Source organism: Phaeodactylum tricornutum, chromosome 1 (assembly GCF_000150955.2).
Source record: "Phaeodactylum tricornutum CCAP 1055/1 chromosome 1, whole genome shotgun sequence".
Lineage (NCBI taxonomy): Eukaryota > Bacillariophyta > Bacillariophyceae > Surirellales > Neidiaceae > Phaeodactylum > Phaeodactylum tricornutum.
Window position 1 is genome coordinate 690,284 of NC_011669.1, and position 25,321 is coordinate 715,604.

At 46.3% G+C, this 25,321-nt stretch overlaps 12 protein-coding genes across 12 annotated transcripts; 7 read left to right on the forward strand and 5 right to left on the reverse strand.

Annotated features, from left to right (window-relative positions):
- Positions 1-439: 439 nt before the first annotated feature.
- On the forward strand, positions 440-1,427 carry PHATRDRAFT_42645 (predicted protein; the record flags this gene model as incomplete). The annotated part of the gene is made up of 1 exon (XM_002176594.1): positions 440-1,427. The coding sequence occupies exon 1, from the start codon at positions 483-485 to the stop codon at positions 1,425-1,427; it is 945 nt and encodes a 314-aa protein (XP_002176630.1). The 5' UTR covers positions 440-482.
- Positions 1,428-1,461: 34 nt separating this feature from the next.
- Positions 1,462-2,483, reverse strand: PHATRDRAFT_42646 (predicted protein). The gene has a single exon (XM_002177102.1). It carries the CDS (start codon positions 2,304-2,306, stop codon positions 1,512-1,514), a length of 795 nt encoding a protein of 264 aa, XP_002177138.1. The 5' UTR covers positions 2,307-2,483; the 3' UTR covers positions 1,462-1,511.
- Positions 2,484-2,991: 508 nt separating this feature from the next.
- PHATRDRAFT_42647 (predicted protein) lies at positions 2,992-4,196 on the forward strand (the record flags this gene model as incomplete). Its single annotated transcript, XM_002176595.1, has 1 exon — positions 2,992-4,196. Exon 1 carries the CDS (start codon positions 3,027-3,029, stop codon positions 4,194-4,196), a length of 1,170 nt encoding a protein of 389 aa, XP_002176631.1. The 5' UTR covers positions 2,992-3,026.
- Positions 4,197-5,167: 971 nt separating this feature from the next.
- PHATRDRAFT_50650 (predicted protein) lies at positions 5,168-7,012 on the forward strand. The gene is made up of 2 exons (XM_002176596.1): positions 5,168-5,543; positions 5,824-7,012. Exons 1-2 carry the CDS (start codon positions 5,241-5,243, stop codon positions 6,910-6,912), a joined length of 1,392 nt encoding a protein of 463 aa, XP_002176632.1. The 5' UTR covers positions 5,168-5,240; the 3' UTR covers positions 6,913-7,012.
- A 288-nt stretch (positions 7,013-7,300) lies between these two features.
- Positions 7,301-8,070, forward strand: PHATRDRAFT_31684 (predicted protein; the record flags this gene model as incomplete). The annotated part of the gene is made up of 2 exons (XM_002176597.1): positions 7,301-7,954; positions 8,029-8,070. The coding sequence occupies 2 exons, from the start codon at positions 7,301-7,303 to the stop codon at positions 8,068-8,070; spliced, it is 696 nt and encodes a 231-aa protein (XP_002176633.1).
- A 1,192-nt stretch (positions 8,071-9,262) lies between these two features.
- On the reverse strand, positions 9,263-10,193 carry PHATRDRAFT_42649 (predicted protein; the record flags this gene model as incomplete). The annotated part of the gene is made up of 1 exon (XM_002177103.1): positions 9,263-10,193. One exon carries the CDS (start codon positions 10,191-10,193, stop codon positions 9,648-9,650), a length of 546 nt encoding a protein of 181 aa, XP_002177139.1. The 3' UTR covers positions 9,263-9,647.
- Positions 10,194-10,702: 509 nt separating this feature from the next.
- On the forward strand, positions 10,703-13,093 carry PHATRDRAFT_42650 (predicted protein; the record flags this gene model as incomplete). Its single annotated transcript, XM_002176598.1, has 1 exon — positions 10,703-13,093. The coding sequence occupies one exon, from the start codon at positions 10,703-10,705 to the stop codon at positions 13,091-13,093; it is 2,391 nt and encodes a 796-aa protein (XP_002176634.1).
- An 81-nt stretch (positions 13,094-13,174) lies between these two features.
- Positions 13,175-13,922, reverse strand: PHATRDRAFT_17362 (predicted protein). The gene is made up of 2 exons (XM_002177104.1): positions 13,844-13,922; positions 13,175-13,747 (listed from the first exon to the last, which is right to left on the reverse strand). Exons 1-2 carry the CDS (start codon positions 13,878-13,880, stop codon positions 13,212-13,214), a joined length of 573 nt encoding a protein of 190 aa, XP_002177140.1. The 5' UTR covers positions 13,881-13,922; the 3' UTR covers positions 13,175-13,211.
- Positions 13,923-14,298: 376 nt separating this feature from the next.
- On the forward strand, positions 14,299-15,272 carry PHATRDRAFT_24493 (predicted protein). The gene is made up of 2 exons (XM_002176599.1): positions 14,299-14,450; positions 14,543-15,272. The coding sequence occupies exons 1-2, from the start codon at positions 14,372-14,374 to the stop codon at positions 15,211-15,213; spliced, it is 750 nt and encodes a 249-aa protein (XP_002176635.1). The 5' UTR covers positions 14,299-14,371; the 3' UTR covers positions 15,214-15,272.
- A 163-nt stretch (positions 15,273-15,435) lies between these two features.
- Positions 15,436-18,652, forward strand: PHATRDRAFT_42653 (predicted protein). Its single transcript, XM_002176600.1, has 5 exons — positions 15,436-15,555; positions 15,694-16,710; positions 16,829-16,866; positions 17,437-17,468; positions 17,495-18,652. The coding sequence occupies exons 1-5, from the start codon at positions 15,457-15,459 to the stop codon at positions 18,604-18,606; spliced, it is 2,298 nt and encodes a 765-aa protein (XP_002176636.1). The 5' UTR covers positions 15,436-15,456; the 3' UTR covers positions 18,607-18,652.
- Positions 18,653-18,656: 4 nt separating this feature from the next.
- Positions 18,657-19,300, reverse strand: PHATRDRAFT_42654 (predicted protein). The gene has a single exon (XM_002177105.1). It carries the CDS (start codon positions 19,281-19,283, stop codon positions 18,777-18,779), a length of 507 nt encoding a protein of 168 aa, XP_002177141.1. The 5' UTR covers positions 19,284-19,300; the 3' UTR covers positions 18,657-18,776.
- A 3,427-nt stretch (positions 19,301-22,727) lies between these two features.
- On the reverse strand, positions 22,728-24,664 carry PHATRDRAFT_9639 (predicted protein; the record flags this gene model as incomplete). Its single annotated transcript, XM_002177106.1, has 5 exons — positions 22,728-22,847; positions 22,917-23,154; positions 23,237-24,137; positions 24,196-24,299; positions 24,390-24,664. Coding segments are annotated over 5 exons (1,638 nt in total), but the record flags the coding sequence as incomplete, so codon positions are not given.
- Positions 24,665-25,321: the final 657 nt, after the last annotated feature.

Consider the following 25,321-nt stretch of genomic DNA (forward strand, 5'->3'; position numbering starts at 1 on the left):
TTGAATCTTAATGAATATGTATAGTATATGGGGTTTTTCTTAACTAAAAAGAATACTTAACAAATATTCCCCGGGAGAATAAAAATACTTAGAATCCGTGTGATTTTTCCCAAATAGCGAAAATTTCATTCCAGCTCATCCCAAATAGCGAGTTTTCTCTTTTTTATGTTTTCGAATTAGCAAGCAATAAATACTACGATTGCCCGCGAAGATGGAGAACACGCTCAAAATTATAGCGGAATTACGCTCAAAATTATAGCGGAATTTTGAAGGGTAACGATCGGGTTAGACGGTCGGTCATTCTAATGTCCCGATTGTCTTTTAGCTTGGAAATACTTTTATACCTATTCGATGCGACTATTTCAGTTTCTCGGGAGAGAATGACCACTCACAGCACTTTTCCTGTCCAGGAGCCGAACTGGCTATTTTCTATACGGTCTTGTTTTCTGGAAACTGCAATTCACTGACAGATAGACAGAAGTATGATGTCCAAGAAGAGTATAACGCTGATCAACATGAACCCGCCATATGAAATGAAGGCGACAACGCTGATGATGGCGGCGCCTCATTGCACAACTGGCGTCCAGCAAGTTTTGGTCTACGAGACCGAGATCCGCATTCGCGATTTGGTAGCAGGCGCGGCTGTTGAGACGAACAAGCCACTAAGCGTCGCATCATTCGACGCCATCTACGCCGATTCTCATACGGTAGTCATTCCCGACGCCATGTTCACCGAGAAAAGCAAAGTGTTCAAAAGTGAAGCCTTTGTGAAGCATGGTATGGAAGCCCTCGGAAGCTTCCAAAAGGCAGGTGGAAACGTGATCGTATTTTGCGTGGAGGGGACTTTGGTCATTGGTGATACTCTAAACCGCCTTTTCGGGACTAAGTGGAAGATCAAATTTTTTGAATCGGCGGCGGTCGAAGCGACAGATCTAGCGATGGCTACGTTTGGACGATTTCTACCGATGCAAGCGCATTTGAAGGATGGATCATACTTTATAGATTGCCCGAATAAGGAAGGCTTGTATAGGCGAATAATGAACGACAAAAAGACTTTTGAAGAAAATTTTCACGCGGAAGACGCCACTTTCGAAAAGCTGGGGATCGAAAAAGACGAAACTATGGATTGTTTCAACATTGAAAAAAGCTGGGAAAACTATGTGAGTAAGTACACCAATCGCTATTGTATCGCACTTCACCAAGGGAGATACATGGAGGGACATGTTGTTTGGTACGGCGACCGGGGCCAGAGTGATACTATGGCATATCTCTTTTGTAAAATGCTCAATCTTGGCAGTGTCAGCCCGGATCCTAGCGATACTGTCAAAACAAAATCAAAAGAAAAGAATGGGCTTGATCTAGCGATTCTTTTACCGCTCGTTGCGATCATTGTTGCAGTTTTAACGCGCTACATCACTTCAAAATAAAGCGCGAAAAAGAAGCTATTCTATCTGGAAAATGCAGGCGCCCGGTGGCCTACTAGCGCTTTGTGGGAATTTGATAAGCCGGGATTACTGCGCCACCAGAAGGTGGAATTTGTCGCCGACTTTGCTGGTGATCACGCGATTGATCATCCCATAGTATGAGTCCACTGCCTTCTTTATGGCTTCATATTTGACCAAAGCCTCTTCCTCGCTCTTAGCATTGCGGATATCGTTAATGTCCAGGTAAATTTCGTTCACATACCATCTTGCGAGAAAGAGCTCGTTGGTTGCACCGGTATTCTCTGACGCCATCATTCCGTTAGCCAACAGTCCGAGGGGACGCAGCTGATATTCGGGGGCGTCTGGGCCAGGGATCTGAGTATAGTCCCCTTCTGCCATAATTATGTCTCTAAGACCAACTAAAACTTTTACACCGGATTTGACGCGTTCTCCATACTTCTTCAAGTTATCGTATCGCTGCTGCGAGACAACAAAAGGCATAGATTTTGGGAAATCGGTAGATCCAGAAGTGATCCATGGAGCCGCGACTCCAAACTTGAAAAAATGGTCCTGGTAAAATAAGACGTTAGAATTGTCGAACTTGCGGCTAGCGCTTGCTTCAGGATTTCCGACTTGCGCCCCAACTACACGATCCACCAGTGTGCCACCCGGAGTAAACTCTCCTGCCAGAGAAAGTTCCGGCTTTAGTGCTACAGCAAGTCCCAAAGTGCCCATTTCTTGAAGCAACAGCCTTCGGTTTACTACACGCAACAACGTCGTAGAGTGCTTCTTGTAAAAAGTGTGATGGCAATCGGCGATGAGTGCAGTGGTATCCGAGGTAAAGAGGGAGAAACAAATGAACAAAGTAGATCGTCGAATCATGATATTACAGAGATCCGATTTGCTTTTCTCAGAGCAGACTGATTTTACTTCAGTTAGAGCGAGATTCGATATTTTCTGTCGATCTTGACTGTGAACATAGAATTAAGTTGTAATAACTCGAAAAGAAAGGCTGTTTGCTTTTCGTTGTTTGACATGTGCTCAGTCAATATGAGCTGATTCAAAGCCAAAATGGTACTTTTCTCTTGTAACGAGTTTATTTCGTGCTGTAGCGCTAACAGTAAGTCACTACTGTATCATGCAAGACGTTGCATCGAGAAATGTTAGGACGTGCATGCCAAAAAATGTGACATGGGTTATTATACCATCAATATGTACGACACTTTCAAAATTGTGCCGCTACCAAACGTACCATAGCTCGAAATGACATATAAATGATTTCATTCCCGATTTTCCCAGCCCAAGACAAATCTTTTTAGGGCTTTTGTTTTGAAATCACTTTGACCTTAAGTAAGAAGTGAACACCAAGGTATTAGGGTGGCATAAGCCGCAGTCATAGGATGAATGGTCATTCCTAATATGAAAATAATTCTATCAATTGTAAGAATACCATAAGCTAGGAGTCATTAGATATGAATCGTAGCATGACAAGGGCTGGACCAAGTTTCAGGCCATCCATGTCTATACCCCACGAGGTATTGCATTGGGCATTTTAAGCTTTTATCAAGAAAAAGTCGAAGCTCATCCCGAAAGGAAACGAAGATGGTAGCCAAACACAAGAGGATCATACAAAGTCCGACGCATCACGTTAATGGTGCAGAAATAGTCCTACCGCAACATGGATATGCTCCGGGAAAGTCTCCGCTGAATATGAAATCCGACAGCAGTGGAAGCAGCGAAGACACGGTTTCGACTAGGGAGACCTTTTGGATAGGGGCACTCCATGACAGCGAGGAAATGCAACTACCAACCTGGTCGGGGAATCCACAAAGTCCTTTAGATGGAGGGCACTCATCAAGGAATACACTATTATTCACAGCTCACAAGCGAAATTTCTCGGCGCCTTTGTTCCTTATTGCCTTCGTTCTCGTGGGATTGGCTGCGATGGTTACTTCAAGAATTACAGTGAACGATGCTTCCGAGCAAGTATCACTATTGACCACCAATAGAGCGAAAATGAACTTGCAACTTCAAAAATCACAAAAGGACATGCTCAGTCTGAAACGTAAAATCTCGGCAATGGATGCCATGATTCAACAGCAGCAGGGCATGGACACTAACGCTTCCAGTTCAGGCGCTATTCAACAGCGTGCCTTAGAAGAAGTGAACAGTCTGCAAGAAAGCCTAACGTTTTTAGGGAAACATTCTGAGGCATTAAAAAAACAGGTGCAATCCATGAGCCTTAAATCCCTCGAAGATTCATATGGATCTTTGATACAGCGTGTCGAAGTTGAACTTCAATTTCCTGATCACAAGGTGGGGCCCCACAAATTCGTCATCGAACTCGCACCTATAGAGGTTATGCCGCATTCTGTCGACGTTTTTCTCCGAATGGTTTCGACTCACTTACTTGATGGATGCTCCTTTATCCTAAACGCTTTGCATGTGGTAAAGGCCGCCCCGCTTCCATATGACGGCAGTTCCGCTGCCGACAAGGCGAAGGCATTTACCGAACACGGCTTGGAGAGCGTAGCTTTCCGTGAATACAACGCAGACTACCCGCATAAACAGTATACGGTGGGTTTTGCCGCAGACGGCAGTCCGAGTTTTTACATCAATACAGAAGACAACAGTGAAATTCACATCGGAGATCCATGCTTCGGCAGGATAGTTGAGGGTTTCGACACTATCCGCAGATTGGAAGCGAGTCCTACCCGTAACGGTATCTGGTTTGAGAAAAGGATAGGCATCAAACGAGCTCGAATCTTATAGTCAGTCGGAGAGTGTGCCAAAATCCCGTTTGCACAAAAGCTCTCCACTGTGACTCATAAATTTGTTTGGAGCATTCTAATAACTGCGTAGAAGAGCATCGGGTTCGACTGTATCTGCAGTTAAACAACGGCTGCAGAAAAAGGCACGAACAATATGCTTGGTTTTAGTTTACTCGCGTAGTCAAGCCAGAATCAACAAATAACAAACAGAATACAGCTACTTCCTTTCGCTATAGACCCACCTTGATTGCCTTCGTCCAGCTTGATTAGTGGGACATCTAATGGTGTGGTCTTTCGACACCAAAATTGAATAATCATCCATGCAAAGTCGTTGGCTATGTGACAGATTTGGTTCACAAAAAGGGAGATTGGAGTGTCCTTCGGTTGGACGCTCGTGGTGTGCTGGAACCTACGACGCCCTCACATTCACAAACAATGAAAATAGGGTCTCAATTGTTATGTGCTGAAGGCCAGAAACTAAAGTGACACAGCCTTACGTGTTATCCTGTATTACCGAAAATGCTTCCACAAAATTCACGCTTTACAGATTCGTAGGGAGCACCATACTTAACAATCTCGAATGTGGACGGTTCTGGAATAGAATCGTCAACTTCAGCCCGCTGATATTATTGAGTCTTTTCCGTGTCGCTAGTTCTGAATATGTCGTAAGATGGCTTCTTCTTTCTAACCAGATCAGCTTGTTGACATCAGCATCCCTTACAAGATTTCTAAGCCTTGATGTTCAATAGGCTTCGTCAAAAAGGAGATTTGCAAGATTCCGTGCCGGTTGAAGTTCCCCCCAGCCAAATGGTGGCGGCAAGCTTGACGAAAGATCGTCACAGGGGATGCCACGCCCACGTCACAGGTACGAACAGTACTGTAGCCTACATGTCAAGCTACGATATCTTGTTTTCTGCGCCTTGGATGGGGTGTGCCGCAACCAAATTCAACTTCTGGCTCATTATCCGCCTTCGCCGATAGACGCCGACGAGGAACCGATCTTCTTTTTCCACACCAAAAACGGACCATACCCCGCGATATCAAGATGAAGTTCACCCTTGCTCTTACCACCTTGACCTCGGTCTCAGCATTCACGGCTTCTTCCTTTGTCGGACAGAACCTCGCCTCCGTTCCAGTCTCCAAGTCTGCCTTGGACATGAAGTACAAGGTTGCCGTCGTCGGGGGAGGACCGGCCGGTGCCTGCGCTGCCGAGATCTTTGCCCAAGAAAAGGGAATCGATACGGTTCTTTTTGAGCGCAAGCTCGATAATGCCAAGCCCTGCGGTGGCGCCATCCCCCTCTGTATGGTCGGCGAATTTGATCTTCCCGAGAGCGTCGTTGACCGTAAGGTGTGTTGCTAATCTCTTGTGGAATCGTGGATTGTGAGATTGACATTGACATGGATTCGGTTTTGTATGTTGTGTTTTGGAAGGAGCCGTCTTCCGTCGGCAATCATTTTTATCCATTGGCCTTTTTCGATGGTTATTGATGGATGGAAGCGATCCTCCCCGACAAGTTGAAGTCTGGAGGAACATTGGTACTGAATTCTACATAGTTTCGTGTACAAATCTTTACTTTTTCAGAAACCGTTCCGATCACAAGCTGACACGCGTTTTCTCGTGTTTGCAGGTCCGTCGCATGAATCTTATCTCCCCCAAGGGTGTTGAAGTTGATATTGGTGAGACCTTGAAACCTGATGAGTACATTGGTATGACTCGTCGTGAAATCCTTGACGGATACCTCCGCGACCGCGCCATCGACTACGGTGCCGAAATTGTCAATGGCTTGGTCACCAGCATCGACATCCCTGCCGACCACAAGGTATCGGAGAACCAATACACCATCAACTACCAAGCCTACGAGGAAGGATCCAGTGCCGGAACACCCAAGAACATGAAAGTTGACCTTATTGTCGGCGCTGACGGTGCCAACTCTCGTGTAGCAAAGGCTATGGATGCCGGACAGTACAATTTTGCCATTGCCTTCCAAGAGCGTATCAAGATTCCGGATGACAAAATGAAGTTTTACGAAGAAATGGCGGAGATGTATGTTGGTGACGACGTGTCTCCCGATTTCTACGGATGGGTGTTCCCCAAGTACGACCACGTCGGTGTTGGAACTGGAACCGTTGTCAACCGCCCCGCCATCAAGCAATACCAGAAGGCCATCCGCGACCGAGCGGGCGACAAGATCGCCGGAGGGAAAATCATCAAGGTAGAGGCTCACCCCATTCCGGAACATTACCGCCCCCGCCGTGTTCAGGGACGTATCGCCTTGGTTGGCGATGCTGCGGGATACGTTACCAAGTGCTCCGGAGAAGGGATCTACTTCGCCGCCAAATCTGGACGCATGGCTGCTGAAGAAATTGTCAAACTCATGAAGAATGGATCGGTGCTTCCTACCCAGGCTGATATCGAGCGCACGTACTTGAAGAAGTACGACAACCTCTACGGACCTACGTACACCGTCTTGGACCTCCTGCAAAAGGTCTTCTACGTTAACAATGGTGCCCGTGAAGCTTTCGTCGAATTGTGCAACAGCAAGTATGTGCAACAAGTCACTTTCGACTCTTATCTGTACAAGAGAGTGCAGGGAAACAACCCCTTGGATGATCTCAAGCTCCTCGGAGAGACTATCGGATGCTTAATCAAGGGATACGCTGACGCTAAACCGGATGCTGAATTCTCCAACCCCGTGGAGAGCCAAAAGCGCATTTAAGTTCAACAGAGGAAAATACCCTTATCAAGCATGCCTTTGTCAAGAAACACTGCGCGTGCTGTAAAATAGAATTTTACATAAACCTCTTTTTGCGTCCGTCCAAAAGCAAAATATTGAACAAACTCAACGTTCGATTTGTACTGTTTGTTGTAAGTGACAGAGAGAATGTAAAAAGACTCGAAGTTGCGAAGGTTGTCCAAACTTCAGGTTACTGTGCTAAAATATTTCTTCGCCACAAAAGCAGATGCATTTTTGACAATATACCTATATGGTATGCCGCAACTGTCAGTAACAAGCAAGGCATACTATAGTCTTCGTTTCTAAACATCTTGCAGTTACAGACCACCTCTCGTATCGTCATTTTCCCTTGTGAAACAAAGCCAGTCTTATGCCAAGAATATCTCTATTCGTCGTCCTCGCCTTGTGCGTGCTTTCGTTTGCAATGGCGTTCCACCTGAGCACACCGACCTTTTATGGGCACCAACAACGCCCCCGGATTCGGCCAAGAGCCACGGCCAAACCACCAGAGAGCGCGCAGGAAGAGTCCAAAAACACGAAAGAAGTCGATTTATTGACGAAAGCTTCCTGGTATGGAGTCGAAGTCTTTGGAAAGGTATTTGGGTCCAAACGCGACTCGTCCACGTACGCATATTCGCTCGAACAACCTCCAAGTTCTGTGGAAGAAACAAAAGCACGCCTGCAGGCAGACAACAATCGCGAATACTTTTTGTCGGGGGAAGTGGACAAATGCATCTACGATGATCAGTGCGTGTTTGCAGACCCTTTTGTGTCGTTCAAAGGCCGGGATCGCTTCGTTGAAAATCTTGTGAACCTTGGTTCGTTTGTAACCAAATACAGTGCAAAACCACTGAGTTACTACGAAGAGGACGAAGCGGTTGTGACCAAATTTATGGTCAAACTTGAGTTGAATCTACCTTGGAAGCCTGTGCTAGCATGGCCGTGGGGTGTGCGGTGTGTAATTGATCGAGACACCAACCTCATCACACTGCATGAAGAGTCCTGGGATATAGCGGCGTGGGAAGTAAGTTTCCATCATGTTTGCTGTAACTTTCCCGAAAAATATTGTTCCTTTCTCTCACTTGGCAATTTGTACAGGGCGTCAAGCAGATCTTCCGAAAGCCAAAGACTAGTGTATAAAAAGATTGTGGCTAGTGTTCTGGTACTACTCTCACGCTGTGCTCGCCAAAATTCTCACAAAAAATAACGTCTTCCATTGGATACCTACGCTCAGCTAACTTTTGTGCTGATGAATCATTTACGAGTGCTTTTCCCGTGCTGACAATAAGGGGAATTGCGTATCGACTTGGTATGCTCAAGCCTCGTCGAATCTTTCCCGCATTGATTCCTTCCATAGGAATCGTAGCGAGTCCTCTTGCCGTACATCCAAGCATATATGTCATCGCTACCAACGTGGCTTGTTTTGAGGCCCATGTCTCCGCGTTCGCCAGACTTGGAAGTGGATACTGGAATAGCAAGGTTGAGAATATATTCATCAATGACAGGGCGGTTCGTACGAGGAATGAGACAGGTGAAGCCAACAAACGGGGCAAAGGATAACCCGAAGAAAAAAGAGTAATATAGAATTGCGTCACCAATAAATACTTGCGAGTGAAAGGACGATCAGATTTGTTTGATATGAATTTTCGATAGTAACGTAGCGTTCGAAAGACCTGCCGATCGGCCAAAAACACGGCCGTGCAGTCAGCGTCGAGGACTCGTCGGACATTCGGACCTAGGCACCCCTTTGACAGAGCTGCCTTTTGCTCTGGTGTTGTCACGAGAACAACTTTGTAGGGCTGCGTGTTAAATGCCGATGGGGCAAACCTTGCTATCTCCAAGCATTGGAGGGATTGTTCTACGACAGCGGGATCAGGGAACGAGGCTACTAGAGCATCGCGTCCTTTCCGATCAAATCGTTGAAACGATTTACAGGCATTTCGTTCGCGAACAATAGAGTCAAAAATACTACCTCGGTCCTTCGAAGAGAGGGAGGCATCTTCATCGAAACCGGCATCATATAGTTGCATCTGTTGTCGCCGAAATAAAAGAGAAGTATACGAGGCCGCATTTGCAAAAAGAATCAAATATAGCGTGGTTCGAAGCAACCAGTTCTCGAAGCCTCTCATTGGAGCAAGCTTTCTTTTAGAGGAATCTAGGCAAAGTGCTAGTGGTTGTACAATGGACCTTTACAACGGAGCTCGATTCTGGGTACTATTAAGTGTCCGCTTGGTCAAGCGTCGGGGGTGATGGCTCTTCCGATTTGTGGTTAGGGGTTTGTAATTTTTGCCAGTTTTGCATATATAACGAACTGGAAGGCGTTTTTTGTTTACAGAAAGTTACAGTTGAAAATGTAAAAAATACAAACAGATATGTAGATGGCCCGAAAAGAATGTTGCCACCTACTTCATGGCAAATTATAACAAACATGCATATTTCATTTCTGCGCTGCTTTTCCCCGTCTGTAAAGAGTGCCATAGATGTCTGATAATGGACAAAAGTTACCTTTCCATAATAATCAAATTATTGGAAGCAGTAGCTTTCGTCGAACTGTCGCTAATTTCCAAACAAGGAAAGAAAAGGCGTGTGACTGTGAAGCGCATCCATCTGAACATAATAATTTGATATACATTAACGCAACGTGGGCAAGTTCTTAAGCCTCCGACAGCTGGGCTTTTCATGCATGGCAGTCGCAATCAAATTAGCAGTGCCCATTGCTAGCTCTCCTCGTCCGTTACGTCCTCATCCGCTTTCTCGTCCGTGTTTTCCTGACGGTATTTTCGTACCAACTCCATCTCATTGTAGTGGCGTTTTCGATGCTCCTCAAACTCCATCCTGTGCATTTCTTTTTTGTGCTCCTCTTCCACATCGGAATGATCCGTCTCGGCGTGCGATGAGGGTGAACTAGGATAGGCGTCCCGAACTGCAGCTACACTATCAAGCTTGGTTTGCAATACATCCCAACTGAGAACTTGTTTCTGCCCAGCCGGAGATTTGCAACGACGTGAGTCGTCAGATTCGGCACCCGAGTCGTAGTGTGTATAGGGGGTATTCGGTTCGTCGATCTTCATGCGCGTACCGCGTAACTGGTCATGCTCTTCGATAACTTCTTCGTCCCACTTTAAGTGCTTTTTCTTAGATGCTTTGTATCTTTTCGGTTCTTTGATCAACGCTGGTTTGACTTGCTTCAAATCATCTTCGGACCGCGAGGGAACGTTTTCATTGCTGTCGACAGCACTAGGTTCCTGATCATCGATGTCCATGTTTCTATCTGAATCGAAATGCGTATCTTTGGTCTCACCGTTGATTTTATCTGTAAACAATGAAAAAAAAACAAATGGAAAGGATATCAATTTTTTTGATTGTTCTCGTTCGAATAGATGTAAAAAGTTTCCTCTCGCTGGAGCTTCCTCGTTAGGATGTAAGGCATCACCACATCGAAGAAAACTACGAGGTGCCTGCACGAAAAACACACTGAGACAAGTATTGGATGGAAAATCCATTTTTTGGTCGTAGCTCGGCCAATGGTGAACCGTCTCCACGTGTCACTCTTTCATTGGCAAGGCATATACTAGTGAGACAAAAGATCCGTAAGGATAACAGACGGTAAACATGCGTGCGGCGATCTACTACTAGATGGACAGTCTCTTGTCGACGTGTGCGAAAAACCTCACAGCCAGGCTTTGGCATATAATGTCGCCGACCATGGCCTGGTAGATTACAAAGTAGTAGCGGTATCGTCATCATTAAGTCACGCGTATTTGATCGGAACATGCAAGCTCCCCCTTTTTCTCCAAGTGGTGGCCCACCTACAGCCCCGCCGATAAAAAAACAGCGCGGAAGCAGTACGCCTCAGGGAGATAAATTGTCTCTGCAGGCCAATGATGCACTCTCGCGACGTAGAGCTGAACTGTCTCGACTTCAACAATTGCAGCAACAAGGTACCTCTGCAACCACTCAGGCTTTGCTTAGTCGCGCTTTTAATACGACTGGAACCGCTCCGTCTTTCAAGCCCCACGGAGATCCTCCTACGAGTGTATTGCGCAGTACCAGTGCTGCTATGACCAGAGGAGCCCCTCCGATTCCCAAGGCCGAGCCCAACGGATCTGGACCTCGCCGGACAAGCGATATTTTCCCGACAGCCCCGAAATTGGTGTCGGAAGCTAAACCTCTACCGAAGGGTCCCCCGCCGACTGGTGCGACTCCTACAGCACGTCGTTTAGATGTTTCGTTTGCAGCTCGCGGGAAACCTCCTGCTACGGGACGGCCCAAGAGTGCACCTCCAAGTCGTCCCACCCCGCCAGCGGGTCCGCCTCCAAATCGAGTGTCTACCGTCCCTGTGACTCGGGGACATATTGGTCGTCCTAACGCCGTCATTCCAAATGGTCCTCCTCCCCCTCCCGAGAAGAAAGCACCCCCTTCTGGCGCGCCGCCACCTTCGAAGCCTCCTCCCACAGGAGCACCCCCAGCAATAGGTGCTCTACCGAAGTCGTCCGCTAACCTATCCGACGGCTTTAACGATGGCGACAACACACCACCAATAGCGAATAAAAAGACCATGCAAATGGATGCTGCGGTGAACTGGGATCAGCCAAAAAAGCCGCTGACTTTGTTTCCGAGTCAGGCCAACGTTCCGGCCAAAACTGAGATAACGAAAAGTCCGCTTGCGCAAAGTCCGTACGCAACGAAACCTCCTGTAGTCTTTGGAAACAATGCACCGCCCCTACCTATTACGGAGACGCTGAAACATCCTGGTAGTGCTGGTAGGCCAACAACCCCTACCTCAGGAGCTATGGCGTCGTCTAATGCTGGTCAAACGCCATTCTACCCTAAGAATACGCAATCGAATGCAGGCGTAACTCCGTTTGCTAAAAATGAATCGACATCCGCGTCTACACCTTTTCCGAAAAGAGAGGAAGAGGTAGTAACACTTCCAAGCACAGCACACAAGGATCAGTTTCATGATATACGGAGTATGGCAACCACTCCCTATAAATCTGCAAACTTGACAAGCGCTCTAGTTACTGATGCTAATGTTCAGGAGTCTCCGGAGCTGCGAATGCAAAAGGAATTGTTAAGTTCCGAAAAGGACAAGAAAAAAGCTTTCAACCAAGTTGCACTACTTGAGGATACAATTCGTGATCTCCAGGGCGGAAAACCGCTGGCCGATGATTTGACATATGTGGTACAGATTGCAAAAACCCATGGTGAAAAGGCGGCCTTGGAATACGCTCGTCAAAAGGTCAGCGGAAAAGAAGCAACTATACCAATCCTTTCTCCTATGCTTTATTCTCCAACTCGCAAGCGTACTGGGACACCTCACCCAAAGCGTCGTCATGAAGTTGTGGAAAGCTCTGATGCCAAGCCATTTTTAATGGAGGCGGTGGACTCACTCGCCTTCGAGTACGTTGAAGAGGGGCTTGCTACGATTACAATTCGTAGACCATACGGATTCGCCGCGAACGAACAAAAGCTATGGTTTTCGAAAGGCGAGCTCAACAACAAAATGTACGAGAAATCATCAGATGTGCATATGCTGTCATCATTGGAAGTAGTCGCGACTATAGAAGCAGACAAGAGTCATCTGTTACTCTATGGTGTCGCGATGGCCCGGCACCAGAACGCAGCGGACGGAAGCTGGAAGAGTTTTGGCGATGTGGAAAAGACTGGTGCGACGCTGGGTGAAGTAACGTTTACAAACGCAGAAGGTCATATGGAAAGCTACTATCTCGATGAGATATACGAAGCCGCGCAAGCCGCACGAGAGCACTACTGCGGAAGTGTTGTTGCGACTGCTGAGGCCTTGCGAATGAAAGCATCACATAAATCGCCTTCAACGATCGCCGTAGCGAAGTCATCTGATAGCTCTGATGCTACCGAAAAGAGCCAAGGCTCATTGAAAACTGAGTCGAAGCCAAAAATGCCACCGGAAGATGAACCCAGCATTGTTGGATCATTCATCAGCTTCTTTTTTTCCACACTTGCCAGTTTGCTCTGGTACACGTTTGTTCGTGTCCCACTAAATATCTTCGCTGCCGTAATCTATTTGTTGATTGGAAGTATTGTACTGTCGCTGATGTACCTTTACATTGCCGAGGAACATGGCGTGGGGGTGAGGGATGCATCGATTCAGTACACATACAACAGCCCTGGTATTCTATAAAGCTTGCAAAGGAAGAGCGACTACCTATTTTCTGGAAAGCTCTTACATTAATTAGGACAAGTACAAAGAAAGAATCTTTTTCGACGAGTATCTACGACTGCTAACATCTTAGGATTCCTTAGAGTTCGTCTTTCGACGAAGGCCAAGCTTTGAATCTGTAAAAGTGATTGCAGTATCCAGAAGGGTTTTTATCGAGGTACGCTTGGTGTTCCTCGTGAGCTGGGAAAAAGGGGTTGGTATCAACTATACTTGTCTCGACTTTGTTGGACCGGTAGTTACTAATTTTACCAGCATCCAGAAGGTCTTGCAGTTCCGCTTTGACCTTTTCCGCAATTCGTTTCTGAGGCTCGTCTTCGCAAAATATGGCCGAAGCGTATTGAGTACCAACATCATTTCCTTGTGAGTTCAGAGTAGTGGGGTCGTGAAACTGGAAAAAGAAACGAATCAACGGCTCAAACGTTGTACTGGGATCTTTTAATTCGACCCAAAGAACCTCCACGTGGCCGGTCGCCCCGGAACAAACTTGGCGGTACGAGGGGTTTTCCATTGCGTTTGGATCGGGGCTCATGAAACCGACCTTGGCATTTTTAATGGACCCGGGGTATTGCTTCTGAAAATCCTTTACAATAAACTTTTCAGTCCCCCAATAGCATCCTGAGGTTAATAATAAATACACAAGAACGCGGTCGCGTGAGTGATATCTTGGTGGTATTCACTTGTGCCATTGTGATAACTATCGTGATTACATACCAGCTCCCAGAGCAAGCTTGCTCGACAGCGCCACCATTCTAGCAGGTTTACTTCAGATTCTGGTCTAATACTTTCCAAAGGATCAAATTTTCGAATATCCGGGAAATCTGACCTGTCTGACGCTGATGTGAACAGCGAGATCTCTGTGCGGTAATATTCACAGTCAGCAAAACTTACATTAGCGCGGAGTGAGGAACTTGAACGAAACCCAGAGAAAGAACCATGGAATAGGGCTTCTTGATTACTTACTATTCGTACGAGTCTACCTCGTTTGACGGACTATGTACGTACCTCGCTAGTTTTCGATCGAGGTCATGGGCTCCAAATCCGAGTTTCGGACCATTCGTGTCGCGAAAAAGAAGCGAAACCCGCACGAGATGCCAAAGAGAAGCAAGACAGACGCTACCTTTCATCACGGCGTCATCCTCACTACAGCAAAAGAGCACATTACAATCCATTCCTACGCTGGTCAACAAATCAACCTCCCAGATTGCAATCGCGCAACCTGAAAAAATAAAAATACGAACTATGGCCACCCGCTGTGCTTTTGAGAACTCGAACGAGATCGGCGTGTTTGCCGCGCTAACAAATGCATATTGCCTGACAGGTACGTTTTGTTGTGGTCTATTGACAACTGTAGAGTGCGTGAAGCATTTACATCTTGAAATGGTACATCTGACGCTTTTTGTCATCTTGAAGGGATTGGTGGATCCGAGAACTTTTACTCTGTCTTTGAAGCCGAATTGGCGGAACATATCCCCGTCATTCATGCTACGATTGGTGGCAACCGCTTTGTAGGACGCACAACTGTTGGAAATCGGAGAGGCATTCTGGTGCCAAACACGACCACCGATCCGGAGTTGCAACACTTACGAAATTCTCTTCCGGATGCCGTTGTCGTTCAGCGTATAGAGGAGAGACTTTCAGCTTTGGGGAACATAATCGCAACCAACGACCACGTGGCCTTGGTACACCCGGATACCGATCGTGAAACTGAAGACGTGATTGCGGATGTCTTGGGAGTGGAAGTTTTTCGTCAAACTGTTGGGGGGCAGGCTCTGGTTGGATCCTACTCCAAATTCACGAACCAAGGTGGTATGGTCCATCCAAGAACCACGGTCGAAGATATAGAAGAGTTGTCCTCCCTGTTGCAAGTCCCGTTGGTAGCCGGTACCGTCAACCGCGGTTCCGATGTATTAGGAGGTGGTATGGTGGTGAACGACTGGGCTGCCTTCTGTGGACTTGATACAACCGGTACCGAAATCTCGGTGATCGAGAGTATTTACAAGCTTTCCAATCGTGGTCAACAAAGTATGCAATCCGATATTGTCACGAATATGCGAAGTTCGCTCATCGATCAACTCTCGTAAGATGGAGCGATTCGTTTTGACTATTGTTAATTTTCGACTAAGCATGCTGCAATACCCTTAAGCATTACGAATTCCTATTTTATATTCACTCTCAGGTAGTTAGGTCCAGATACCTTGTTTCACAACGACACTTGGACGTACTCACATTTTTTTTAGGTCCAGATACCTTGTTTCACAACGACACTTGGACGTACTCAAATTTTTTTGGGAAAGTGTTGGTAGGTTGTTAAACCCGGAGGCAGTATGACAGCGTTTTCTTCGGAACCCAATTTCTCCCCGACCCGCGTTCTGACATCTGGAGCAGGAGGGAAGTCAAGAATTCTCACAGTCCAGTCGGAACAAGTAAGAACAGCTCGATGATACTTTCAGCTTTGTTGAAATGGTTCGACAGCAAAGCACAGTGTACTCTGGCTTTGGCAAATATTTACTGGTAACAAATTTTGACCAGAACACATCGTGGCTATGAACGCGTCTTTCGAGAACTTCCCGGCCGAATGTACTGCGCATGTGTTTTCCTTCTTGAACCTCCATGACATTCTTCGGCTAGGTTTGTGCTCTGTTGGGACGTTGAAAGAAACCCTGCCAACCATTTACACTCGTCGGCAGCAGATGAAACAACGATACGCTTATGCTCGGAATTGGAAAAATCTGGGCATCGAAACAAGCAAACAAATAGGTCAGCTCGACAACGTCAAACTTCAGTGTACCAACACAGACTGGATTCCTATTCCCACCGTTGAAGAAAGAGTTGATCAACTTTTTAAATGCCTCTGCTCATCGCATCCGCAGTTTTCTCATGTATCGGAACTTCGACTTGATCTCCGAGTCAATTTTGAGGCTCAACTCACTCTCGTCTGTAAACAGACGAAGAAACTGGTATTTGAGGACATATTTATGTTGCTTCGTCGGCTCACGCGCAGTCCTCGACTTCATTCGGAGATTTTGGTTCATGCCATTCATTCGAACCCTCTTGACAAGGAAAGCGAGGACTCAAACTTGCTCAGTCACTATATAGGAGATGTGCTATCGGTCACCTACTTGATGAGTCAAAGCCATCTCCGCATTGTCGAAGGCGGGCCAACCAATGCCACGTTCCTGAAGAATCTACGTCGTCTTCCTAAGGGGGACTCATGCTATAGATCCTGGGTCTACATGCACAGCAGTATTCTACTGTGCAAGTCTTTTTCTGATGAACAACGAAAGCGACTCGGCACTCCGGAATTCTCAGGACTATCCGAAATGATCCCTACTGATTTATACATCAATGATCTCTTCCTTTCCTCTGTCCTTACACTTGTCTTTAATGAATTTGGCCCACTAGGTCCTGCTTTTCGGGGACGCGATCTCGTCCGCCATGCCGACATCCCGGGCCGGGCTTTGTTCGCCTTCTGGATGGGCAATGAGCAAGGCGAGACGGCCACTAACGCGCTAGAATGGATGATGCTTGTGCACGAGCAATCGCGCAAAGCTCGACCCATGACGGTACGAGCACCGGTGGTACGCCTCTGTCGATTGGTAACAGAGCACACTCGTCCAACGGCCGTTACTTTTCCGAATATTGTCGTCATTGCGTAGAGGGAAATGGAACGAATCCAATACGAAGTCGATTGAACAGAAACGGAACTACTATTGGAATAATGACAATGCTGAGCTGTAAGTGTGATGTACAGCATGTAATACCCATGTTTAGAGTAAAAGATAAGATTAAGATTAATCATTAAAGGGTTTTATTGTAGTCTTGCCAGCTTTGCCATACAATACTGGAAAGATTATATCATTGTGAACGAGGGTATTGACTCGTCAAAGACAAACCAACAGAAACAGTAACAAATTCGGTTTTACAGTTTACAGTATGGTAAATTGAAAATGTCGTGTGGAATTGATTTGCGTAGAAAATGTACCGAAATTCACGTCAATTTGAATTCATATCAGACTTGCAGTTACATGCTATTTTCTGATCGTAGACGCCATACACCCTGTTACTCCTTTCAATAGCACGTAAGGGTTGTCTACCGTCTTGTTGCTCTCTTTCTTTTCCAACGAAACAGATTGCGAGAGTCGAGCTATACAGATTCCTTAGGCGCAGAAAATCCTTGCTAAAGGGATCACTTCGCACAAAGTCTTGGTGACCTTCGGAAATCAGGTTCGCGTTGGCAAGCATTCGCGGAGTCAGATTGTTTGTTTTCCGCAATGACGGCGGCCGTATCATGGTATGTTGGACAGATGGTGGAAGTCCAAGCGCGGACTTGGGCGGGGTAAGTAGGCGGTGTTCTTGAAACAGCTTCGAATTTTCAAGCGCGCCCTAAAACAATGTCGACACCTCTATTGAGCAGAATCAATCGCCCAGGAGGACACGGGAAAATCACCAAACTACACTGTAGCGAGGACGGCGTTGTGGACAGCTTAGATGTCAAATACACAGTTTCTGGCGGATTTGATACGTCTTTGGACCCCGATCTAGTGAAGATCTACGAAGAACTTGATCGAAGCGGTCGTAAACGTCGCTCGAGAGAAGTATTTACGGTATCAGGGAATAAGGAAAATTTGAAAGGGAAAAAAGCTGAGAAAACGAAAAAGACCAAGAGAGATTCCTTCAGTACTCCTGGGACTCAACAGAGCGACGCAAGGAAGCCCAGCTGCAAACGAATTCGGAAATTGACTAAGACTTCCAAGCGAAAAACTTTGGTGCCGGTTCCGGTTACCGATGACAATAGCAACACACCACACGGAAAGGACCCCGTGCCTAAATCGATTTCGTTCCGTCCTCAACCTGCCTTAATTGTGTCTCCCTTACCTCTGGAAGGATCTGACAGTCTGCCCCAACGAACTTATATGTTGTCTAATTCGAAGCAGCTCCAAGACGAATCTCCGATTTCGAAGTTGTCCGTCGACAGCTCGGGTGACGGAGAAGCCGACGTGCAGCAGACGATCCTAAGACTAAGCCCCCGAAGTCGAGCTCTTCCTACAACTTTACGCAGCAACCAAAATTCGAGGGCCGAAAAAGTAGTCGCACATCCAGACAAACGGCCAAAGCTTTTGATCCAGCGCGCGGCTAATTTTAGCAAGCCTCTTCGGAAAGTTTACGATGACCAAGTCCAAGACGCGAAGAAGTTTGTTTCGGAACTTGTTCAAGTGAATGCAGAAGAAACCTTCACAAAAAACTCGCCAACAGAAAACCCAGAGAAGACCGAAAAGCGATCTCTCTTCTTTGCAAAACTAACTGATTTGTTGCAAAGCAACGACGGTATGGTTGCGCGTGACGCGCTGCTGCAAGAAATACAAGGCGTCAGGCCGGTAGAACGGTTCTCGTCTGCAGAGGTGGAAGAATACATTGCCGCTCTCGTCGACGACAACAAGGTAATGCAAAGCGATGGTCTCCTTTTTATGATCTAGTTTGGTACGAATATAGCTTACAACGATAGCTTCCAACGTTACCAGCAGTACAGCTAGCTCTTATCCTATGTTTAAAATGTATCTAGTGCAGAGAACTGTGAAGACTTGGCTTTACTCTTATATTTTGTGAAAGCATAAGGATTGGAAGAACCGAAATCGAAGAGAATCGCTTACTCTTCACGATCCACAAATTGCGAAGGATCGAAACCTGGAATCGGCGGGGTCCACACTGGCAAATTTCGCCACAGAGGAGGGCTCTTAGTATCAGTTTTCAATGCTTCCTCTCGAAGCTTGGTGCCCTTAGGCAGCATATTGAGGGCGTGCTGCTTAATGTGAATTTTGCACGTCAAATCGTGGTCAATCTCGTTATGCCGCTCAAAGCTTCCTATCACATAGTTTCGCCCAATCTGGTAGCGCCGCGCTTTTTCTGCATCATCTATAGGAGGCTCTTTACTAGAAGGTGCATCAAGGGCTGCAAGCACAAGGTCCAACTCTCGACTGCGGGCCGATTCCGTTTGTTGGCCAGTGCCCTTTTTCTTCTTTTTCGCTTTTACAACGCGTTGTTTCGGGCCATCGGGATCGCTGAAGCATCGCACTTGCGTCGCACCTGCTACAGGAACTAGCAATCGACTCGGCGATAAAGTCACAATGCTCCGTATTCCCGCGGTGTATAGCATCTTGTTGAAGCGTCTCGTGCCTTTTGAAGGCCGACTATGTGTGCAAAGGGATAGCGTTGTTGCACGTTGGCCGGAGTTGCTGATCCATTTTCTAATAGTGTCGTCCGTACGTCGTCCAAAGACGTACCGCTAAGTTGTCTTCGTCGACCGAAACGAAGCTGGATAGCAAGATAGCTTTGCCGGTGCCTCACAATAATCCGGAAGGGAGCGACAAACACATGTCAAGATTGGCATTCAAGTGTGACATGTCCGGCAGAAAGCGACATGTCGCATGAAGATGAAAGGAGCGAGCTCTCATCTCGAGCAGAATTTATTATGTTCGATGAGGTTTGGGATATGATCATCCTATGAAAGAAGATAACGGATTGAATGTAAGACATAAAGAAGTGAAGAATGTGTACATCGCAAAAGCGATGTAAATACGGAAGATTAGCGATCAAACAGCGAGGTTTGAGAGCAAACAGAACTAGTGAAAAGTAAAATAAAGACCACAACAACAAGCACTGTCAGTAGTGAAAGAGTAGATCGAACGTGAAGGAGAAATAAGAGGAAATCTATTTATTACGTCTCTGTTGTCAGCTAGTCTCTAAGACAGTCAAAAGATCTGAAGAAACCGGAGTTTTCAACAAACACAGAGAAGCACTTTCTGTTAGGGATGACGATTGTATCCTTTTAACTCGGTACTCTATTAATTTGCAAGGTTTCATTAAAATAGTTTGTACAAGCGTTGCTATCCCAAATCTTTCTAGAGCTAGGACGCCAATGAGGTTGCCGTCAAAAGCCCATAGCTCGGACTGACTATGAAAATCATTGTTCATCTGCGCAGCGGCCGACACCTAAGCTTGCTGTCGACGTATGATCATCGCTAGGGCAGGAAATGTTGTCGATTGCGATATCGTTTACACGAGATGGCATGTACAATGCAAAACAATTGATTTCAATCCGACCTCCTTTGGTCATCCTTTCCAGTCTATGTTATTCGCTGCCAAAATGCTGTGTTGCTAGGAAACTTTATCCTTTGGGGACATAATGCGTTCCGGATTGTTGTCGAGCGGATTTATGCCTAGTCCTAGTTCCATCGAGTACGTCTTTGTTGCGTAGGCTCGCAATGATATCGCTGACTGTGAATGGATATTGCTCAGAGGCGAGGTATATGTATCTTTGGATTCTTTTCCAGACATCGTTTCCACTAGCATCAAGGCGCATGCATGGCGTCTATTTTCTATTTCCTCCTGTTCCTACCGGTGTCGATGCTTTGTTCAAGTATAGACGCTGATGTCCGGGACAAGTTATGCAAGTTTTATCTCCGGAATGACTGTACTACTTCCTATTGTTGGTTATCGCGACGCTGACGGCGATTGGCATAACAACGACGAACAAAAAAAACCCGGTTTTCATGATAAGCTTTTGGCTGAGAAAATGGTGCTATATTGATTGGCAAGAAGGAGGATATCATTGGCGTGCGTGTGCTGCTGCGCTATGGCGAGTCGTCGTACGAAAAAGTCGTCGAAAGAAAACAAATCTTCTACGGTACGACTGGCCAATTGATACTCGTCACGAGGCTTACCAATCTCGAAAACACACGACACCCTGGGTGGTAAATATGAAGTCAAGTGAAAGTGCGCCGCGCAGTGGAAAACCGTAAACCCACAAATTAGCTGGTGTAGCGTTTTCGGACTTAGCTCAACGTATCGAACACAATACTTTCTAGTCGACACTCCTTTGTTGTCGATTGCGATCCGCTCCAAGTATCAACGCCAACCCCATTCAAAACAAGAAATTTGTTGTCTTTGCGAGCGAACATATCTATTGAAAACAGAAGCGACATAAGGGAAGGTCCAAGAAGGAACAAGCCCTTTTTTGCAAATTAAACGAGCAAAACTCTTACCATCGTTTATTTGCTCAAATTCGAAAGGAACTTGCCGCCAGCATGCATTTTTGACAAGGGAAGGAGATGAGGGTTTTGAATATTTTGACATCGCAATTCCCAAAAAGATCGCTTTCTTCACTAGGGCATCGTCGCTATGCACAGCATCCCCTGCAACCAGTGGTGTCTTCGTTGCATGAGCTGTTGCCTGCTCACCAGTAATGAAATTCATTTCTGCCTCAGACAGTTCTGACCAATCGTCGAAAAGCGAGCAGTAAAGTCTCATCGAAGATTCGGTGGTTAAGTCACTTCGTATGCATCTCTTCTCTGGAATAGCAACTACTTCGTTGTATTGGTGTTCTGCCCTTACCAGGCTGTTCCAATCTGCAACAGCCGTATCCTTTACTCCAACAGAATAAAGATGTCGTCGTTTCAATTCGTCATTTACCATCGCATGCCCATTGTCGGAAAAATGACTCAATGCATTGAACTGCTCGAGAATAGATGTAGCCACTTCCATGGCAGAATCTTCCTGCTCAAGTCCGCGATATGGACCGGACAGAATAGTCTGATTCAGGTGAGCAGATTCAGCAAGCTAAGAGCAGGGACAAGCACATGTCAGGAAACGAAGCAAGAGGCTTGGGCGTCGACAGAGGCATACCTACCTGACGGATACCACCGACATCATCTGCTTTTAAAGAAAATGGATGCAGAAAAAGCTTATATTCTTCTTCGGCTGCCTTCTTTTTAGGGAAGCGCATCCCCTCAAGGAGATCAGGCGACGGCTCAACGTATTGACTGTACTCTGGAGGAGTGCAAGCGCTGCTCATCTGTGAAAGCTTGAGGAAATCGGTTTTCCTGGTCTGGTTTGCAACATCTCGGTTGTGGTGTTCAACAAATCTTTTCAGGTTGGGATCAACAGCTGGAGCGTATCCATACTTAACGGTGTATCTACCGAGGGTTGAAGACCGTGTTGTCTCCATCCCGGCAGTTGACTCACTTGGCTGTCTCGCCGATTCGACACACTTGGAAGATATGACTCGCCTCAAATAGCACAATCCTCCATCGCTGCTAGCATCATCGGTATGTTGTGCAGAGTGTGCGCGTCGAACTGGAGTAGCCCAGCTTCTTGCAAAAAAACGATCAAATTGTGCTATCTTGTCAGGCTGATATAGCCGCTCGAATCTCGGAGGAAGTAAAGACTCAACTTGTTCTCGGGATAGCTTCATCCACATTCGTTGTTGAATGTTTGATTGCAAAGCACGCTTCCACCATAAAGAAAGAGTCTTGTGCTGCATTTTTAGGCGATTCCGTACCATCTTTACGCGTCGAGTCTCTTCCGCCTCAACTTTTCTAGCACTATTTCTCTCCGTATGGGCAGGTATCTCACCTTTTCTTTGCGTCCCAATATTAACTCCAAATGCCCTCTGGTAGTTTTTCATTGTATAGTTGGTACCCCTGCCCTCTTTGCTGTGAAAGTTGTGTAAATAGTAGTCTGTCTCCAATTCCCAAAGAGGTACAGAGTGACGAAAAGGCAAATAAAACCCAAGAAATAAGTTCCTGTCCCGTAAAAGAAGTTAGCAAACGCTGGGGACTCCATATGCATTGACCTGCTCTACGTACATTGCGTCTTGTTTCAATCTGTCCGTAAAAGCGTTGCTGTAATATCTGCGAATCGACGTCAAGAGCTCTTTGTGCTAGGTAATGAATGCAGCTGTTAGTACTGCGGGCGAGAAATTCGAGATCTAATCCGCACTTGTACCTACCTTGCCAATAGCCATTGTCGATTCTGATCGATCAGCTGTCACCTTCTTATGTGCTTCAGAGCCGCCATATTGCAGCGCAATGCTGTCACCGATGTCCACATACATGTCTATTAGAACGCGAACAATATTTGAAGTGGGATCAAGCTTCGTTTGCGAACGGATACCCATGACTATGAGCTGCTGTGCCATTGCTTCTACGCCTGCACTAAACTGTGCAACGTTTGTTCGATCAAGACAGCTTTTTGATACCCAAAAAATATCAAAAAAGAATTAGTCAACAGTTTTTGTACGTGGAGTGCCACAACGTGAGATTTACTTACTCGATACAGTTGGTTCGAAGTACGCCGGTCTGTTCCATAGGAAAAGCTGGAACACCCAAACAATCCGTCAAACGAGCAGCTCCTTCACCGTCCTTCACAGTGAACGGCTCAATAAATCCACCGTCGACAATTTTCCATTTAGGCGACGAGCAAAAAAACCCCGTCTGGTTTACGGCCCACGTTGATACCTCGTTCAAAGATGTGCTTACATCCAAGTTACGGTGTTTACTAGTGTGAGAGTAATCCAGCGCGCAATACCGAATTTTGTGTCGTTCATCTTCAATTGTGTTGTTGATGAAGTCAACAGCATGTCTGTACTCATTTCCAACTCTTACTTCTCGCTCTCGCTTTTCACTTTGTTTTACCAGATCAAGAACAAGAATTGGACTTGAGTAACGTATCATCAAATCCTCAAAGTGAAGCCTGCTGGCAGTGTAAGAGGGATCGACGCGATTCAATTCGATGGGCGGCTTTGGCATAGTAACGCTACTTTCTTGGGTCCAAAAAGTTGGAATTGATCCACGAACTTGAAGATAGGAGCAAAATACACCAGAAGAAGGCGATTTAGACTCGTCGTGTAGAATCTGTTCATGCTCGACATCGTTGGCCACCTTTCCTTGTTCGCTGGCTCCACGCTTCAAATATCTGGTTCCTGCAAAATGCCGAGACCGTCGGGCAATCAATGCCAAGTTCAAAGATCGCCCGTAGTCGTTGATTTTGCGCTGAACAAAGGCCCCATGGATGATTGGCACCATCCATTGATACCTAGTCAGTGAATGCAAACAGCCTTCGAACTCCTTCGTCAAGAAATGGTTCCACGCATACAGATCCTTAAATGGAGGAGGAGGGAAAGGTTTTGTCGTAGTAGCGAGGAAATTCTCTTGTAAGCTCCTAGTCAAGTCTGTATAGAGTTGAGGCGCCCGTGATTTGTTTTTGACATTTACCATGCACAAACTTACCATATGTATACGAGAAGAAAAAGGATTTGGACAAGTCAACGACTTGGTAAAGCCCTTGATACCGTAATTCGGCAATTTCTCGGTTCGTCAGGCCCAATCCCACGCTGCGCTTTCCACGGTTCCACATCGACAAAAGAACGGAAGACGGATCGAGATCCTCTGATCCTGATGAACTTCGTTCAGAGGGCTTCAACGGAACTGTCTCGGTATTTTTTATTGTATAGATGCCGTTGCCACCAATGCTTCCCACCTTTGCCCGTTTTGTAATCAGAGTCAAGTAGTAGCAGTCCAGAAAGCGGATGAAGCCCACAATTCCGTACGCTTTCACAATGGGCTTTAAACCCCCGCTGCGACCTCTGGACACCGCACCAGGAGTTCCTCCTATTTGAGTTGATAGATTGCCGTCGTGAATCATGTCGAGCATATCCTGGATCTCCTCCTGTGTATAGATGTTGGGATCCTCAGTAACAAATTCAGACAAAGCACGAAGCGTTGGCTTGGCCGTATGGTGGTTTTCTGCCATAGCAGACTGCAATGTGCCATCGTTTGAAAGGAGTGAATCGTTGAGTTTTCTGGAAGTTGTATGCGCGGACGAAGATTGCTGAGGCGCACGTTCAATTAGAGTGCGATCAATCTTGATGATACGGTATGCTGTGTTAAGCTTATTGCTTCCAACCACATAGTAGCACTGATTGGTACTAAACAATTCAAACCTTTCCAGTCTACCAACATATGGCTCTAGGGACGGCTCTGCGAGATCATAGGTCGCATTTTTCTGACGTTGTGTATCGTCTTTTGCCAGTTCAGAAAGATGGCGTGGGCCAGTTTGCGATGATTTTCTTTCGACCTCTGCGGATGTGGTTGACATTGCGATACCTTGCTGAGCACAGGTATAGCTTTCACAACGTGCCAGTTATGGAGATGACTTTCCTTGCGTCCGTGATGAGAATGGTGTGGCGTGAAAGATTTGTCTTATGGAAATACCGTGTTGACTCGTGAGAATCACTCGACGAATGCAAGTGTCGTGTGAGCTATATTTTACGTGACATTAAAATATAAGCGACCGGCGAGAAGGAATCTGCCAGTGAATTGATGTGACAACAAATCCAAAAGTAAGCACAGCTTG